The sequence below is a fragment of the Metopolophium dirhodum genome, chromosome 3, assembly GCF_019925205.1.
Source record: "Metopolophium dirhodum isolate CAU chromosome 3, ASM1992520v1, whole genome shotgun sequence".
NCBI lineage: Eukaryota > Metazoa > Arthropoda > Insecta > Hemiptera > Aphididae > Metopolophium > Metopolophium dirhodum.
The window spans coordinates 15,751,193-15,769,001 of record NC_083562.1 but is presented as its reverse complement, the minus strand read 5'-3'; the positions used below and the strand labels follow the sequence as shown (position 1 = coordinate 15,769,001).

Genomic DNA, 17,809 nt, shown 5'->3' with positions numbered 1-17,809 from the left:
TATACCTGGTTTTCTGGTGCAAGTAATACTGATTTCCTAACTTCCTGTTACACGAAAATGAGGAGCCATATTGTATTAAAATAATATTATAATCAATATATAAATTAAAATTAAACATATTCCCGCGCCCCCAATATTTTATTTCAAACTTTGCGAACAGCTTACATATTGACTACTTGTACAGTTTACTATAATAAAATACAGAATTCGTGGAAATCACGTTAATAAAAATAAGTATACAATACATACAGCTCAGTCATTATACGTAGTATAGGTACTCACTCTGCATATAAGACATTGTGCAAAATATACGTATTATAATTTATATAATATGTATATTGAATATATTATATTATATTAAATAGGTGATCACCCACAGCGAGGGGAAATCACGCGTATACACTAATAATTATTGCTGATCGGCAATTTTCGACGACTGTGGTTGGCTGCGGCGGTATGTTTGCTCTTTTCAATGTACTACCCACCCGCCATCGACACAACGGACATTACCGTCAATCTTATACATATATACAGGGTGGAAATCGTGTGTAACAATTACGCACTGGCACGAGACAAGAAACTTGCAGACGTACGTCAAAAAATTCGTCGACATTATTTTGCACGACTCACAGCCCACACCATAACTCCGATTAGTCTCGAGATAAATATTTATTAATATTATATTATATTAAAGCGTGCAGGTCAGCGGAACCGCGGAAACGGAAACATTCGCCGGAGGCACACGTACATCTCTCTCTCACACACCTATAGGTATATATCGACGGATATATTATACGGGATAAATAAATTCGCAGGGAGAATTTCCGAAAATCTAGCGTGGCGTGCGCACGACGTTGAAAAATTAATCGGACCACCGCCGCTGCCACCGCCACACTATCCGTCTGCGCACACGACCGGAACATACGGCGTGGGAGGGGAGGTATAAACTGTGCACTCGTATAATTAGAACAGCTGCGCCCCCTCCGATTAATTATCTGACGTATGCACACACAAACACACACACACACACACGCGCGCAAAAACACAAACTGTGTAGTCGGTGTACATAAAATAGTTTTTGCCGCCGTCGCAGCAGAGTTGCCCGCGTCTCGCTCGGCGCTGCTCACCTGCCGCAACTTTTAATTGGAATCCCTTCGCCTGTAGACCGAGCACCACGGTAAGCGGCGACCGACCCAGCCGCAGCACACCCCCCCCCCCCTAGACTTGGACGTCGATGAAAGCCAACGAACGGTATTAACAATATTACAGATTCGATAGTTATTATTGCGATTGATAGCAACTAAAAACTTAAAACACCACTCTAAACGTACATATTATTATATTACGTTATAAATTAAAATACGAATATTGTGCATAGTACCTATATAAACAGTTTTCAATATTATGATATCTGTAAAATGTCTGAATGCTGCACCTAACGTTATTTTCGTGTAAACGATGCGCGGGTAGTAATATCAAATATATATTACGTACATACGTTTGAGTACGAAATTCTATGATTTATTATTATAATATGCTTGGCGGAAACACAACGCCAGTTTTTCATATCAGTATTATTATTAAACTATAATGATTAGTCAATAATCATTATTCATTTCAATAGCCACTTGTTGTCTATTCGGTTCCTATAGTGCGAACCATATAATACGACCGTGGTGGCGTGGTTTTTTTATCCGGTATGTTGTGATTGAAAAGGATGCATGCTTTAAATTTACAATAGCAGAGGCCAAAGATGCATACCTATTACCTACACACAGTATATACTTATTGCGATGGTTATTTATACGAGGACGTTTTCCCTGGCAAGTTGTTTGTTCTTATATAAATTCAAAAAATAAATATCACTTAAAATATATAAAATATGACTTACTTATCTAACACTATTTTAAATCGATATCCATTTCGATTCCTATTCGAATTTATAATAATAATAATAATAATATATACGACTATCGTGTACGCTGTACACGCATAAATAAGCGAATCCCAAACTCGTCCTATTTATAGGACACCTAACTAATTCATTTTTCCATTTTGGATATTCCTAAATTCACAATATAATAATATAATTTGTATAAACATGTATTCCATAATATAATAATAAATTATTAATAATCCTAGATAGAACTATATATTAACATCAATACAACTGCGATAAATCCGTTTTTGAAACGAGCAATGTTGGTTTGTTGAGTCAATTATTATTATATTGGTAAAATCATTTTATGGAAATTAAATAAACCTACATATAATATTTGTTTATATATTATCAAGCTAATAATATTACACACGCGAGTATGATAATTAAATACATTTTATAAACACGTAACAGGATTATATTATATGAAAGAAAAAAATATGTCACGGCAATAAGTAAGGTAAAGTGCATTCGGCAAGGTGAAACATTTTACTTTAATTTTTACATTTATGGACTAAAGTTAAGTGTAAGTTGCAATTATTATATGACGTATAGCTGCAGCCATTAATATATTGCAATGTTAATATATATAATATATTATAACCCCAACCAGAAAAGTTATTAACTAATGGATTGCGTTTTCCATACCTCACTGTGGCGATCGAATCACTCAGATATAACAATCGCTAATAAAATGTTTATTGAAGAGGAAAATAATTTTACATTTCAGTCGTTTAAATATATTCATTGATTTTTTTTGCCTTTTTAATGCGACATTAAAATGTCGTCAGTGAATGTTCATCCTCGCATAGCACGCATTTCATCAGCGTGTACGTTAACAAGATTCTTTTACTATAATGTCATCACGCAGACAGACAAAAACACGTTGGGGTTCAAAATAAAATATAATATATAATACATTCAATTATTTATATGCCACACGCTAAATATATACGTAGGTATTTATTTAATGTTAAATAGATATAATAATATTATCAGTTATTACTTTTTATTAAAACTTAAATATATATTTAGAATAATAATATATTAGTTTTTGTTTTTTTAGTTTGTTAATATTTCATTGTACGATTGTTGATACTTGATTGTATTATTTTATGTTTATAAGTTATAAGTTTATATAACTTTATAACTAAATAGGTATCGACTATTTTTATTTTTTTTAATTGTCATCATTCGGAAACTCAAAATTACACGCGTATATAACCTTTATATATTTTCCCATATAAGAATGTTATTTTGTCTGTTATACTTACATAGGTCTGTAGCGTCGGTCCATTTGTAACCCAACAACACCAGTAGGGAACACAGCCAAACCAAATTGATCGACATCATAGCTGCTGTGCCATCAGACTCTTTGCAACTTCCAATTCATATAATACGACCTGGAACAATAAGAAAAGTAAAGATCAATGAGATTCTAATCGGCGCACTCTTTTAAATATTAATGGTATATATAAGTATTAGATGTATAGGTACACACGTCGACAATGTCGACAATGAGGATTGTGTTTCCGTCATTGTTTTTTCGCTCATTATAATTATCTCCACTACGCCAGTGCTGTTCTACCATAAATCGATTTTCTATATATTGATTATCCTTATATATATACATTATACATTTTATATCGTATATATAAAGTGCCGATGACATTTGCATATACGTCTCTGCTGTGCGCCCTTTATACGGGCGCTCGTTCATTGTATTAATAATAATATTATACACAAGCGCGTGTGTGTATCTGTGTAGCAGATAATATATGTTATATTATATATTGTAAAATTCTCTATATGTGTGTTGACCAACAGGTATTAATAATGTGCGTTCTCATTGTGTTATTACGACACGAAAACGGAAAAAAAAGGAAAACAAACGTTCTATATATGGAAAATTAAGGTCAATTACACTCTAGGAAAAAAAAATATATATACACAATACAAAAGTGCTCTTTTTGTGCCGTGCGCTACACCACTCTCTCTCGCTCCGTATACGTATATTATATATTTTTTCATGTTTCGAGTGTATTGTTAAAACAATAACAAGTTTCTAAGCGCTGTTCCACTACGTATACCGTACCTCAGTGATATGTAAATGAACGCAGTTTAAATTTTAATAAAACTCAGCTTTTAAATACCCTTTTGTTTTATTTTGTGATTTAATCCAGCTTTAAACCTTCTTGACCGGGTATTATTGTTATTATTGTAGCAGCTAGGGGGATGTTTTGAAAGATTTAGTGCGGTCCCCATTGTGGGTATATACACACCTATACGTAAATGTGCATATAGGAAACGGTCATCGTCATTCGGACCGGTTGAAATATTTTAATTTATCGAAAACGAGACGGCGTTCCACTGTGCGGCGCCTATGAGTACGCACTATACGATTGTTCACAGATGGAATGGGTGCGAGCATTATACTATAATGTCCTACATAGTACATTACTATAAATATATACCAAATAACGAATTTCTTTATACATATAGGTACCTACCTATACTCGGAACACGTCACCTTTAATAACAAGGCTGGGACGAGAAGAGTACTTATATACCTCCACGGATTCACACACGTATGTATATTGTATATATATTTCACTGTAATACAAAACTACTGTGTGAACCGAATCAAAATTACTTCAATATACGATCAGGCGACGTAGGTAGGTGGTACTCGTATTCGGATGATGCGAATAAAGATGAAAGGCATCGGCGGTGTGGTACACTGCCGCAGTGATATTATAGCTATACCGCCTAGAATATAGTACATACGTTAGCTTACGAAATATTTCGTGTAATATTACAAAATAGTAATAATATAACAGTACGTGCAGCAAATCAGGTATCGACAATATTACGCTCTGTTCCGAAAAACAATTTCGATTTCGAGATTAAATCCGAACTACTCGAATGAACATCATGTTAATACATATATAATACCTATATACTATACACAGCAGTACAGATGAGAACTTTCGCCGGTGCGGTGCACGAGAATTAATATTATTTATAATATATTATACATATTATAATTTTATATCGATCACAATGCGCACGAAATATCACCTCTGGCCCAGCGGTCATTGTTGAGATTTTTAAAAACGGTTGCTCTGTTATATTATATTATTATAATATGATACCGACGACGACCGTCAATGTTGTTATTATCGGGTGTGTACGATACCTGACAGCGACGGGTCATAATTATACGGACTGAGAGATAGTGGCAAACCAGGGTATGCGCGTTATATTGACGAGGTGTTTCCCAATTTCAATGAAAAAGGATACCGCCCGGTCTAATTGACGGTTTACACCAGTTCATCCGAAAGGGGTAAACGAAATTCGGACGTTTTCGTTTATAAAAAAAAAATAATCATAATCGTGATTATAATACGAAGGAGTAACCGTGTTTACCACCTGCGGTAATTAAATTTCTTTGTTGTAATTATCCTTTTTAGACGTGAACCATTTGGACGCCGCCGCCGACAGACAGACAGGTCGCGTTGGATAATTTTTAAAAAAGGTAATTGGAAAACACCTCCAACGCACGGTGTCGCGTGTGTAACGATGTACGCCCGGGGTCAATATGTGTTTATATATTATATACATGGCACATGGGCATTGAAAATTCTGAGGAATTATAATATAGGACGAAACTATAGATTGGACTGACAAATGGAAAACGTAAATAAAAAAAAAACCTTTTTGTCCGAAGTTTTTTGCAGCTATAGTTTAATTTCCTCCCTTCTATTTATTATTAGCCAGATTGAAACATACTTTATACAATAGTACCAGCGTCCTGATCAACGTGATTAAAGATCACATACAGAACTTATTTTTCAAGAGAACTTCCGACCATTACATCGGTCTCCACAAAGACAATATGATATGATATGTATGGTGTTGGCTGTTTCAGATTTTCCCACGTTTATTCGACTGCCATTCGATGCGGGTGCATCATGGCACTCGACTACTCTACATGATGAGGATGCGTTTATTACGGTACAGATTTTAGTATTCATCTAACCGATACATAAACAATAATAATATGTATCAAATATTATATAGTCATCATACTACATAGTACGACGGCAAGTCGGAGTAATACCTACTGCAAGTAATATTATATATATTTCAAATCCAAAGCACTATTTTATAGTAACTTGTTGTGTATTTGAAAAAATTTATAACCTATTGAAAAATATGAAAAACGGAGTACTCGTAAAAAATAATTAAAAGTATTGCTATTTTACGTCTCGGCAATTGTTTGGAAAAACAAATTCGTCTCCGAAAACGAGTGTCATATTACGTAAAAAAAAAAGATCACCTCGTTAAGACACACGAGTGTCGTGTGCTGCAGTGGCGCACACCCATACACACACATAATATTATATATATGCAACCCGTTTCCGATCGTCAAACGTGCACCTAGAGAGGGAGGGAGAGAGAGAGAGACGGCAAGAGCGTGCATGCGAGGATATGACGATATTTTCGTCGTGCAGGTTTCTCGTCTCTCGACATCGGACCCCCGCACGCACAACACGGGAGGAGTTATGAAATACGTGTATTTTATTATTATTATTTATTATAATTTTTTTTTTGTTTCACCCCTATTAATATTCCGTTCGTCTCGCTGCTGTCGACAAGACACGGCCGCGTGTTTGTACCCGGATGATCTGATAAGTAAGTAGAGCAACGGTGACGACGCGGTGCGTCAACGTGGCACACTGTGCAGCACATGCGGCGGATAAAAACCCTCTGGAAATTACACACGTATAGACTAACTCTAATTGCACCTCCGTACGATATTATTATCGTACTAATCTTTAACTCGGTCTATAATTAGAGCGGCGTGGTGATAATATATAATCAGATTATAATGTCGTGGGTGCGGGCGTACGTTTATATTACATAGGTACGCGATACGCGCCATAAAGTCAGAACGATGTTGACGAAACACGCTCGGGGTGTACGAAAATAAAGTTTAGATAACACGCGCGTATTTAAAGAACGCCTTCTGTAAAACACGGTGCATGTAAACCGATGGATAATAATATATTATATAGGTGTAAGTACATAGGTGGTGCCCGGTAAGTTTTCTAAAACATCGTATAAATAATATGATGTATACATAAATCGTCATAAGGACCGAGCTCTGAAATATCCGCTCGATGTATCTATAATATACGGTCGTATAATATATTATTACTATATGTGCATTGTTATTGTACAGGTATTCTTTACATACGCAGGAGTAAATATAATAATATATAGAGGTATATATAACGAAAAAAAAAGTAATTCTCGAGGGTTTTCACGTTACGGTATTATATTCTCCAAGACTCCATTGCATCCTCGGGAATATCCATAACGCCTAACCACGGCCCACAATATACTCTATTTATATTATGTATATTATCAGTAGGTACCTACCTCTTATAAACCTATAATATACTTAACTACATGGCACATGCCACCACATCGACTGAAATTTGTAGAGTACTTATTCGATAAAAAATAAGAAATACTATCTATATTTTCGACGGACATACACAATAGTAATATAAAACCAAGAAGGTATACTGCCGAAACGCGGGAAAATAACCTTTTATACTTAACTTTGCTTTTTTTTTTCCTTATTTCACAATTTCCGGTCTACTAGCTGCTTTACCTGAACGTTATAATAAAATAAAATGTTATGTGTGCACGAGACGATTATTGATTGAGTCGATCGAAGAAACGGGCGTCCGATTTGATGAGGGAAAAAATGAAAACGTTTTTCTCGCACGCGGCCAACTTGGACGTTCCGTATTCAAACGCCCAGTTTTTGAGTCGGCGCCTGCGGCAGTCGCGTGTACATTGTTTTACGCGAGCGATATGATAACAACCATGCACGACGTACCGTCCAAAGCGTTTAGTTTTTTCCGTTTTCAAGTAAGACTACTTATCAAACATGTTTTTTAGCCAGACGGCGAACACGCGGCGTTGGGGTCAACAACAACAACAACGAGCGAGCAGGGGACGGGCGTTACGGCGATGAAGACCGATGCCGCCGTAAATCTACGCCTTCGTATCCTATCGATTATTTTAACGACTTGTTTTTAGTGGACGTCGTGATGCGTGCGGAGCGTACACTCGGCGGTTTGTCTTTAAGATAAAAAAAAAAAGAAGAAGAAGAAAAAATATTACACGACGGTTTTTCGAAGGGCTGGAAAACATTATATAACCGTGGTGTAATCTCGGCGGGGAGCTCGTTCCTCCGCATGACCGGACGGTTTTAATGATTTATCCGTCTGGCCCCGCTCGCACATTCGGATATCGTGTCGATATATAATAATATATAATATACAAAATATAATGTAAAGCGCGTTGAATAAACTAAATCGCGTGGATAAGCATACGGACGCGGTCTACATCATATAATAATATAATAATAATATCATCGTATGGCATGTAGCGGAATAACTCGTATATGAAGATTGGAGGTGCATACATAGTTTACTGGACAGACGTCAAATTTTAATGAACCTGCAACGAGAAGTTTTTTTTTTGTATATTTATTTATATGGGATACGCCGTGTGCTCGCCGCATCACCCCGTCTGCAAGTCGCGTTCTACCGATATTGACACGTTTCGATCACAGCTGTAGTGACGCGATCACAATAATATAATACGTTATTATATTTCTTTCAATCGGATACTGTATACTATCATACTGCTGGGCGAAAATCTACCACGATCCATTGTATTTCTACTAAGATCAACGAGATCAATGGATATTTTTTTAGCTATTCTGATTGTCCCAGTCGTTTTTGCATTTAATTGGGGCCATTCAATATGTGCAAGGTTTCATTTCTCTATACGCCACGACCGCAATAACAACACAATGTCGTAATTTCAATAATATTTAGAAAAGTAAACGTAAATATTTACACAGCGCATGTACTGATATTTTACAGTGGCGTGGCAAAGTACGTATTTTTGGAAGGCAGTTGCCAATCGATGTGAAGGTATGCGATTGTGTGTGGTGGACCTGCATGATTATGTGGTTTGATGAAAATAAAACCCCAGTGTAAGCTATATTTTAAGGAAGGTAAAGAGTAATAAAGGGGCGCCCCTCCTGATTTTTAAGTTACGGTCATGTCACGCGTAGAACTGTTTTATGTTCGTCCAATTGATGTAACACGCACGTCATCTCGTCGAATTATATATAAATCACGCGGTTTCTGTCTTATCCTGTGATATAGGTACTTTTATCAAGTTTTCTGCCGACTGTTCAGAACAAAACAGCTTTTGGCAATCTGAACCAAACCCGAACGCTCCGTGTCACTCCATCGAGCCTTTTCCGACACGTTCCATTTACGTCCGTGCACGGCAGTTGTATATAATACATTATATTATATATGTATTATATTACTGTAATAAGAAATCCGCCAATAATAATACAGCCTGTATCGCGAGCACTATACATGTACAGTTCTTATATAGAATAATATATTATTATTCACTCGCCTCGAAAGGTCTGTCCGAAAATAATATTAATTAACCGGGACTACCGTAGAGAGCGCCCCGCCACAGCCGCCGACGAGACGTCTGCAGTCGGTGGTGGCGGTAATTTGTCACCTTCACCTGTCACCCGTTTGTCGCATGATTTGTCTTTCGTTAACGTCACGCGCGCGTCTACCACCGCGCCCTGACCCCGACCGACTGTCTCCCTCACCTCCACATCCTACTACTACAACTACTACCATACCCCAACCTCGTATATTCACCACTAGCTCCTCCTCATCTCGTCTGCAGCCCATACCGTTAACCCTCTCTCTTCCATCCACGCGTATACACTATACATATTGGATTACTTTTCCATTACCGAAAAAATGTTTTCGACTCGACGACTGCTTGTTATTTTTCCATCACACAACGACACGTACCCTTCCGCCACCCATCTGCCACTGTACTAACCTCACCGATATCCCGACGACCACCCGAAACACTTCAGCACAGCTTTTGTTTTTCCAGGATTATTTCCCGCGACGACCTTACATACCTCGACGACCGTTATCACAACTCTCCCGATATACACACACCATTGTTCCGCACCCACTACTGTCCCTGAACCACAGCGTATACGAAACACTTCGAAAAACTTTTGAACTATATACCAAGGCTCATAAAAATAATAATATATTTTATACATCATACGATATCGCGCCTATATCTTTGAAATTATTTTTCGTCTCCCCTCGAAAAGTCACATAGGATGTTAATATATGTTATATAGACACACACATACACGTACACACACAAGTGCGCGCGCGTGCGCGTGTGGAAACTATATATAGATATATGAACTATGAATATTGTACACGACGACTTTTACGCCCGAACTGCCCTGCTGCGATTGCCGTGTTCACTTTCTTGATAGATTGTATTATTCAAACATAGTATAATTTTACCATTATTTATCCAATTACAATGACATATTTTGTACATAGGTATAGCGATTTTATCAATGCCCATCCTCATTTTTTAAATATTAATTCAGTATCTCTGCACGGGTATTTCATACATATAAAATATAAATTTAATCCATCATAGTAGGAGCTAATATCTGCAAAGCAATTGTGACTATAAATACAGTCAATATAAGTCAATACAGTGCACTAAATATCGTGTAAACACGATTGTTAGTATTGTTATTGTATATTTGCGGAAATCCGAAACGATTTTTATGCGTTTTAAAATAATTACAATGTTGGCAATTTTTGTGGAAAACACCCAGCAAACGTTTAAAATAGAAAAGTTATTTACTCGAAAGCGGTATAGAAATCAGCTTATAACACGTGCGTGAGCACATTCGACAACCGAAGATGTCTGGCTTGCGAGCTGAATGTAAAATGAGCTCATGCACGCTTTGAATACATAACGAAATCGAATTTCTTTCTGTTTTTCCGAACTTTTCAATTACATCAGCAAAACCCTTTTCTGCGCTTTCCCAAAATAAGAAAAACGCATATACACATATAACCCAATCTATGTATACATAATATTTTATAGATGCGCGTAAATCGTGTTCACATAATACTACAAGACGGTGGTTGGCGATACATTTATATAGATACATAACCAAATTGATCGCTAAAATCGTGCGTGTCGTTTACATTAGGTCGTTAGGAACACAATCACATTATACTGTATCCACCTTACCTATTATCGTTGAGTAGATATTGTACAGTATAAACTCAATGCTATTATTTATATACTAAATAATATATAAGACTGAATATTATGAAGGCCTAACGTGCACGAAGGCGATAAAATAAGCCGTTGAACGATTACCTGTGTAATACTTTCATGTGCACAATGCCGCGCCGGGCGTTTGAACGACGTACTACGATTTACAAAAAAAAAAATAAAACAATATAGATCGGCGTTCACTGCAGGTTGAAAAGGAAAAAAAAATAACTGTTTTGGGTTTTTCATCGAAACACGGAAAACCAAAAACAACGACCAGTATTTTCGTTTTGAAAGGGTGCGCGCTGCGTATAGTGATGATAATAATCGCGCATACCTATACAGTATGGTCGTTGGACACGCGGCGTACCTCGCCATGCTGAGTTTGGAAACACGTGTAAATACCTCGTATATTATATTGTAATATATAATAATATATATCGACTCTATCCGGGGGGGAGAGATAAGATCGCGTGTGCGTAGTATGTAACCGGTGCAATGTGATAAAAATGTGCCGTGGACCTACATACTATACGCGTGTATAGTATACATACATGTATAGGCGTCGGTGGGTGGGTGTCTCGTCGGCGATATATTATAATATTTTGTGAAAAAAAAAAATAACAATAATAATAATATTACCATTACGTAGGTATTTACCCGATCGCCTCGCTCGTGGTTCGGGACTTGTCGCTGAACAGAAAACTCGTACACCTATCTATATACGCGGTAATATAATACATTTACACGTATATCGCGCATATAGTTATATATATATACCACAACCACTGTAGTACCTACCTTGTAACATATTATAATATACTATGGTACGCAGTTCGCGGCGGCGGATTTTTGTTTATGTTACCGACGACGCGATATAATACGAAGACGAGCAATAGGACCGTCTGCACTGCACAGGCGTTCCCGGTCCTCTGCACCCAGATATAATATAACATTATATTATATGCTGAAGTGTTATTATCGTTATTCAGAGAATATACTCACCACATATATACATATGACGTACACACACACATACTTATATACTAGAACGTTGCCGTTCCGAGTAGGACGTTTGGTTAGCTGCCGCCACTGACTAGCCTCTGGGGAGTGCATATTATATTATGTATAATGTATATATTATTTACTATTTTTTATATTCGTATACGAGTGAGATATATAGGACCGGCACCCACACCACACCGGTACGTTTACTACTACTACTACTACTACTATAGTTACTACTAATAGTAATAGTAATAATAATATAATATTAGGTACAACACCATACAATTTCGAGAAAGGTAAGTTTTCAATAATATTAAATAATATTTTATGATGTCTCTAAAAAAGGTATGAATTATAATATTCTCGATTTCGTGTAGTTATACATGTAATAAGGTTCCATTTGATATTATACATAGACATTACATTTAAAGTAATAATTAATCGTTTGTAGAATTTATCACTTATCTAGAAAATTATGAATAGACGTAATCGCATGAACAGAACTGAACTAAGCTGAGATTTGTATGAAATTATTTTTAATCTATTGTGAATCATCGGCGTCATTCTCAGAGTATTGATATTGTGATTATTACAATTCAAACAAAATTCAAAAACAATGTAGCTGTATTAATTTTAAATAAGTGTATATAATGTGTACATAATATGTTCTAAAGGGTTTACCCCGTATATTTAATAACATACAATAAAGTAAAATATATTATTGTCAAACTACAGGCAAATAATATAATTGACTACTATATACACAAATAAACACAAACTATCATACTAAATCAAATTCGCTTCTCGTCATTGTGTAATAACAAACCAAATGAAGGTTCGGATTGCATAAAAACCAACCTTTTGTTTAATATTTTAAAACGTTTTCTCATAGGTAGGAAAAAATGTATACGTATTACATATCTACGTTACAGACACGCGCGTGGCAGGTTGGATGATTCTTTGATGTACGGTTGGGGAAATGCGTCATATACGTACAATTTATTGAAAACTATTATATTATAAATAGACTATTGATGTATAAGCACCACAACAATATTACCAATTTTGAAACAATCGTTTTTGACATTTCAATTGGATAATCAGTTTTATTTTTAAAGTATAAAAGTTTGACCCACGCATATACCGTGTGCAGTGACTGTAATACATATTGTACTTAAGTATTGAAAACTGGAGTTGATTATTTAACGATTTGTCCCCATTCCGTGTATTGTGTATAGTATAGCAAATAACAAATGCGTGTAATTAATTTGCAATCAAATGGTCCTGCAAGAACACGGACATACAGATTGACATAGGCTGTGTGGGAACAGTTGGTGGTGATGGATTCACTTTAGAGTTTTCATGTCCATCTGTCGCCCGAACCGAGTAGACCAAAAATCGGCGGTGAACGAGGGTTTTCGTCATTTTGTTTTCGTGGTGAGTATAAATAAATTGAACAGTAACGAAGCAATAAAAAAACGAAAAGGCAAAACGTAAAAAGTGAAAACGATAGGCCTCGCGACCCTCTCATTGCTCATAAAAAAATATCGGATGGAATCGTAAAATATATATAAAAATAAATATATTATACACATACATATAGTACTTCACGCGGTTTTCGATCCAGCTAAGGTCCACTGGGAAATCTTTATACATGCGTAATGTATACGATCAAAGAATCGACGGGTAAGAATTCTACAGCTACGTATAATGTACCTATATGTGGTTGCACGAATTGTATAAAAATATATTTATTATATTGAATTATTGATTAGGACGTGTAGTGTTTGAAGAACATTAATTGTGTATTAATAGTTATCACACGTAACTTCTTACCAATATTAAAATAACTGAATTTAAGCAATTCGTTAGGTAGGTCTCACTCAATAAAGTAGAAGCAATACAACAGCTTAAAAATGTAAAATTTTGAAAGTAGAATAAAATTTGATAATAATTAAAAAACCCATGTGTATTTACTATGTACAATATACATAATATTATTATAATATCATTGTTTCTTATGAGGGTGTAATAATAGGTTTTTGATTATTATATGAACATAGTATGGCACTAAGATATTAAAAATATGTTGCTCTATAGTCACAACAGAGGAACTAAAAATGAATTTTTATATTAATTATCACACAGAAAGGGTTAAGTTTTGTATACGAGATTGAACGAAGTATGCGTATATTTTTTTTAAATTTTACGACGCTGTTAAAACTTGAGCTCGACGATAAAAGTAACAGCACGGCGACGACGGCTCAAGACGACGTCCACGTGCATTACACAAATTATATTGTACGACGTACAGCTTGAAAATTGAAATGTAATCGTATTTTTTTTTAAATACTGAACCAGATGAAAACATAAAATTAAAAATAAGATACTATTAATTAATCATAAATCCCTTTTTCTATGCAAACAAATCTCATTCCGAATATATGAATACATAATATATTATTACGATCATTATAATCATATTAATATTTTTAAACGGATGGTGTTAATTTTCATATCAAGTTTTGATTTTACAAAGTTACAATACACATTTATGTATAATTACATAATATTATTCTATAATAATTTACAAGGTTCATACAATTTTCAAATCACTTTTTAAGTTCAACTGAGAACCAAAAGCAAATTAGGTACTTACATCGAAAAACTAGTCGAAGACATAATAAACTAAAAGAAAATTCTGAAATTCTAGCAACCATCTAGCCACAGTGTAGGTATTAGGTAACTATATAGACGACAGTACACACTACACACATATATTTACTATATGCATATACACTTTATATTTTGAATTAAAACGCATAAATTATCCACGTTTTGGGCTATCTAACTACATCCGATAAAGCCCGGGGCACAAGGAGATTACCATCGACGCGGTACACCGAAAGAAAGCGGTCCAGAAAGAGAAAAAAGTATATACGGTCCGAAACCGCCCCATGGGCTCTCCCGGAGTGTTCAACAAGTATTTGTGTTTATTGATTTATCGTAATAACCCACCCACCGTAGATCGATCATCTCAACACTTCGTGTGATATACTCAAAATATCCGGCCCCTTTGGCACAAAGAGTTGTACGTTTTCAATCAGCACAAAAGGGGTATAAATAACAGCTATAATATTTACGCGTGGGATGGTTACCGTATACAGGCAGATAATAATATTGTAATCTCGATCACGAGTTGGTGACGGAAACAAATTCAAAACTTTACTCAACTAAAAAATTTAACGCGAGTTTTAACAATAAATTAGCTAATTAAATTGTAATAAACATTTTTTTTTCATTGATAATGTAACACGAACATCAATATGTTAAAGAGTATACATTGATTTTAATATTATGCTTTAATGTCTACATTTTTATCGAATTACAGGAACTGCAGAGAGTAATTAAATAAAGTAGATATTTATTATAAATGCATTGCCACTGTATGTAAACATACTTGTAAATTCTATTAATAATTATAAGTATATAGAAACGCACTAGAACTAAAAAAAAACCGTTTGTACTTTTAAGCATAATATTATTAGCATGACCAACGAACGATAAAAAATAAAAATATAAATTTATAATATTATATAGTTGTAATGTGTCTATACGTAATAACTATTAATGTAAAGTCTGAGCTCATCGAGTTACCAGTTCTGTAGTAACTGTTACGAATTCGATCTATTCTAGTGCGTACCTTTTACGAATAAAAGTTTTAATATAAAATATATACCTATAACCTATATTATACATATTATGTATCAAACAGTGTCGATCGATCAGTGCATGGAAGTTTTGCAGAATAACCAGGAAGTCTGTTATCTATAGATCACACGAGGGATGCAGTAGTGAGACGGAAACTTTTATATCGGGTGGAAACGGATGGCCGCGGGGTTTGTCGAAAGAGATAGGAAAGAGCCAATTTACCTACCTGGTGGCAGCCCTAATGAATAATGCAACATTATCTGTCGTCCATTTACGGTTCGTGAAGTAAACATCTCACTTATAAAAACAACGAAACGAATACAGCTGGGGCTGAAATAGAAAACTACGATACATTACTATAGTTTTTATTTGTTTATTATTTTTTTAGTACGCTGGACACTGGTCAGTATGTGTTATAGTACGAATTCAGCGGTAAAATCTATGAGCCCCCACCCATCCCCTCTCGTACGAAACCCCCAAGACACAATCAGTGATTGATGTTTGGCCTTCCATTCAATTTCCGAGCAACGTCCACAATAGGTGGAGGTCGACAATCTGGGATCTCAATTGTTTGCGTAACACGTCATATCCTGTCGGCCGAACGGTAAAGGATTTCTTATAATCGGTCGCGTATTCCCACACACGCGTTATTGAGACGGCTAGTGTGTCCACCCGAATACACAATAATAATAATATTTTTTTTTTATATTTAAACCGATTTTATCCAAACAGATCGTTATTTTTGAGCAAATGATAGAAATAGTAGAAGTTGCCAGCGTTTTTGGAATTGGTCCAATTTTCGGTAATCTCAGTAACTAATCAAGTTTAAAATGATTTGTTGTCCTAACTGATTTTAAAAGAGGCCGTTTAAAGTTTTCGGATTATAATAATATTCTAAAATTAAAAACAAAATTAATTAATTAGATTAGATTAATTTTTGTTATGAGCGTAAAATCATAATATTAAATGAACAAACATGTATAAAAATACAACTAGAAGCACGAAAAAAAAAATGTTTTTTTTTTCATTAGGTACCTAACTATGAGTGGATTTATGAAAGTTGAAAACTCATTTGGGTATATTTTATCTAAACTAATTTTAATCAGAAACATAAATTACAATTATTATTGCGTTAATTTGTCTTAAGTGAGGTGTTTGTTGAAATTGTAAAATTCATAATTCATTCACATCGGCATTATACATAATTTCAGACCGGTCGCGATAAATGTGGGCGGATTACGAATGTGTTGTCGTGCGAAAGCAATCGTACAATTATTACAATAAACACAAGGAGAAGTAATTATACGAGAGCAGCATGAACCAGATGGTATCGATGCATATATCTTCGGTCAGTAAATTACAGACAAATTGGACGAATTTGAGTAACCGTCGTTGCCGCCAGCATGACAAACGTTTTACAACCGGAAACGTTAATTCGGTGTTAAATCGCTTCTAAATGATAATCTAAACTCATCGGAAAAAAAAAATCCCTCGGGCTCTTTTTGAACCTCGTCGTTTACACGTTTTGTTGGCACGCAAAGATAATTTTATTTCTTTAACACTCTTTCGATTAAAATTACTTTGGGTTCGTTATTCTCGTTCCTGTCGTACTAAACAAATATATGAAATATATATATTTTGCAACTAGCTACCCATACATTTATTCGAGTATACCTACTTTAATGCATGTGGTTATTATATAATATATACTCGAGGCTGATACTATGTTATACTCGAGTAAGAAAAAGTAGTTTATTACGATGACAATAATAATAATAGTTTATTCACCATATCCCGGGAAAACAGGTGCTAAAATATTTATTTCGTAACCTATACAATGTATTGTATAATATTATACTAAGCACATTGCTGGGACCAGGAAATAACGTAGACCACACTGTT

General features: G+C 35.1%; 1 protein-coding gene across 3 annotated transcripts in view; it reads right to left on the bottom strand.

Moving 5' to 3' along the window:
- The window catches only part of LOC132940133 (discoidin domain-containing receptor tyrosine kinase B-like), a 139,139-nt gene that overhangs the window by 54,629 nt on the left and 66,701 nt on the right, over positions 1 to 17,809 (bottom strand). For all 3 annotated transcript variants that reach the window (XM_061007561.1, XM_061007564.1, XM_061007563.1), the window contains exon 3: positions 3,214 to 3,342. In XM_061007561.1, the coding sequence (XP_060863544.1) occupies positions 3,214 to 3,292 (79 nt within the window). In that variant the 5' untranslated portion in view covers positions 3,293 to 3,342. The remainder of the gene's footprint in view (positions 1 to 3,213; positions 3,343 to 17,809) is intronic.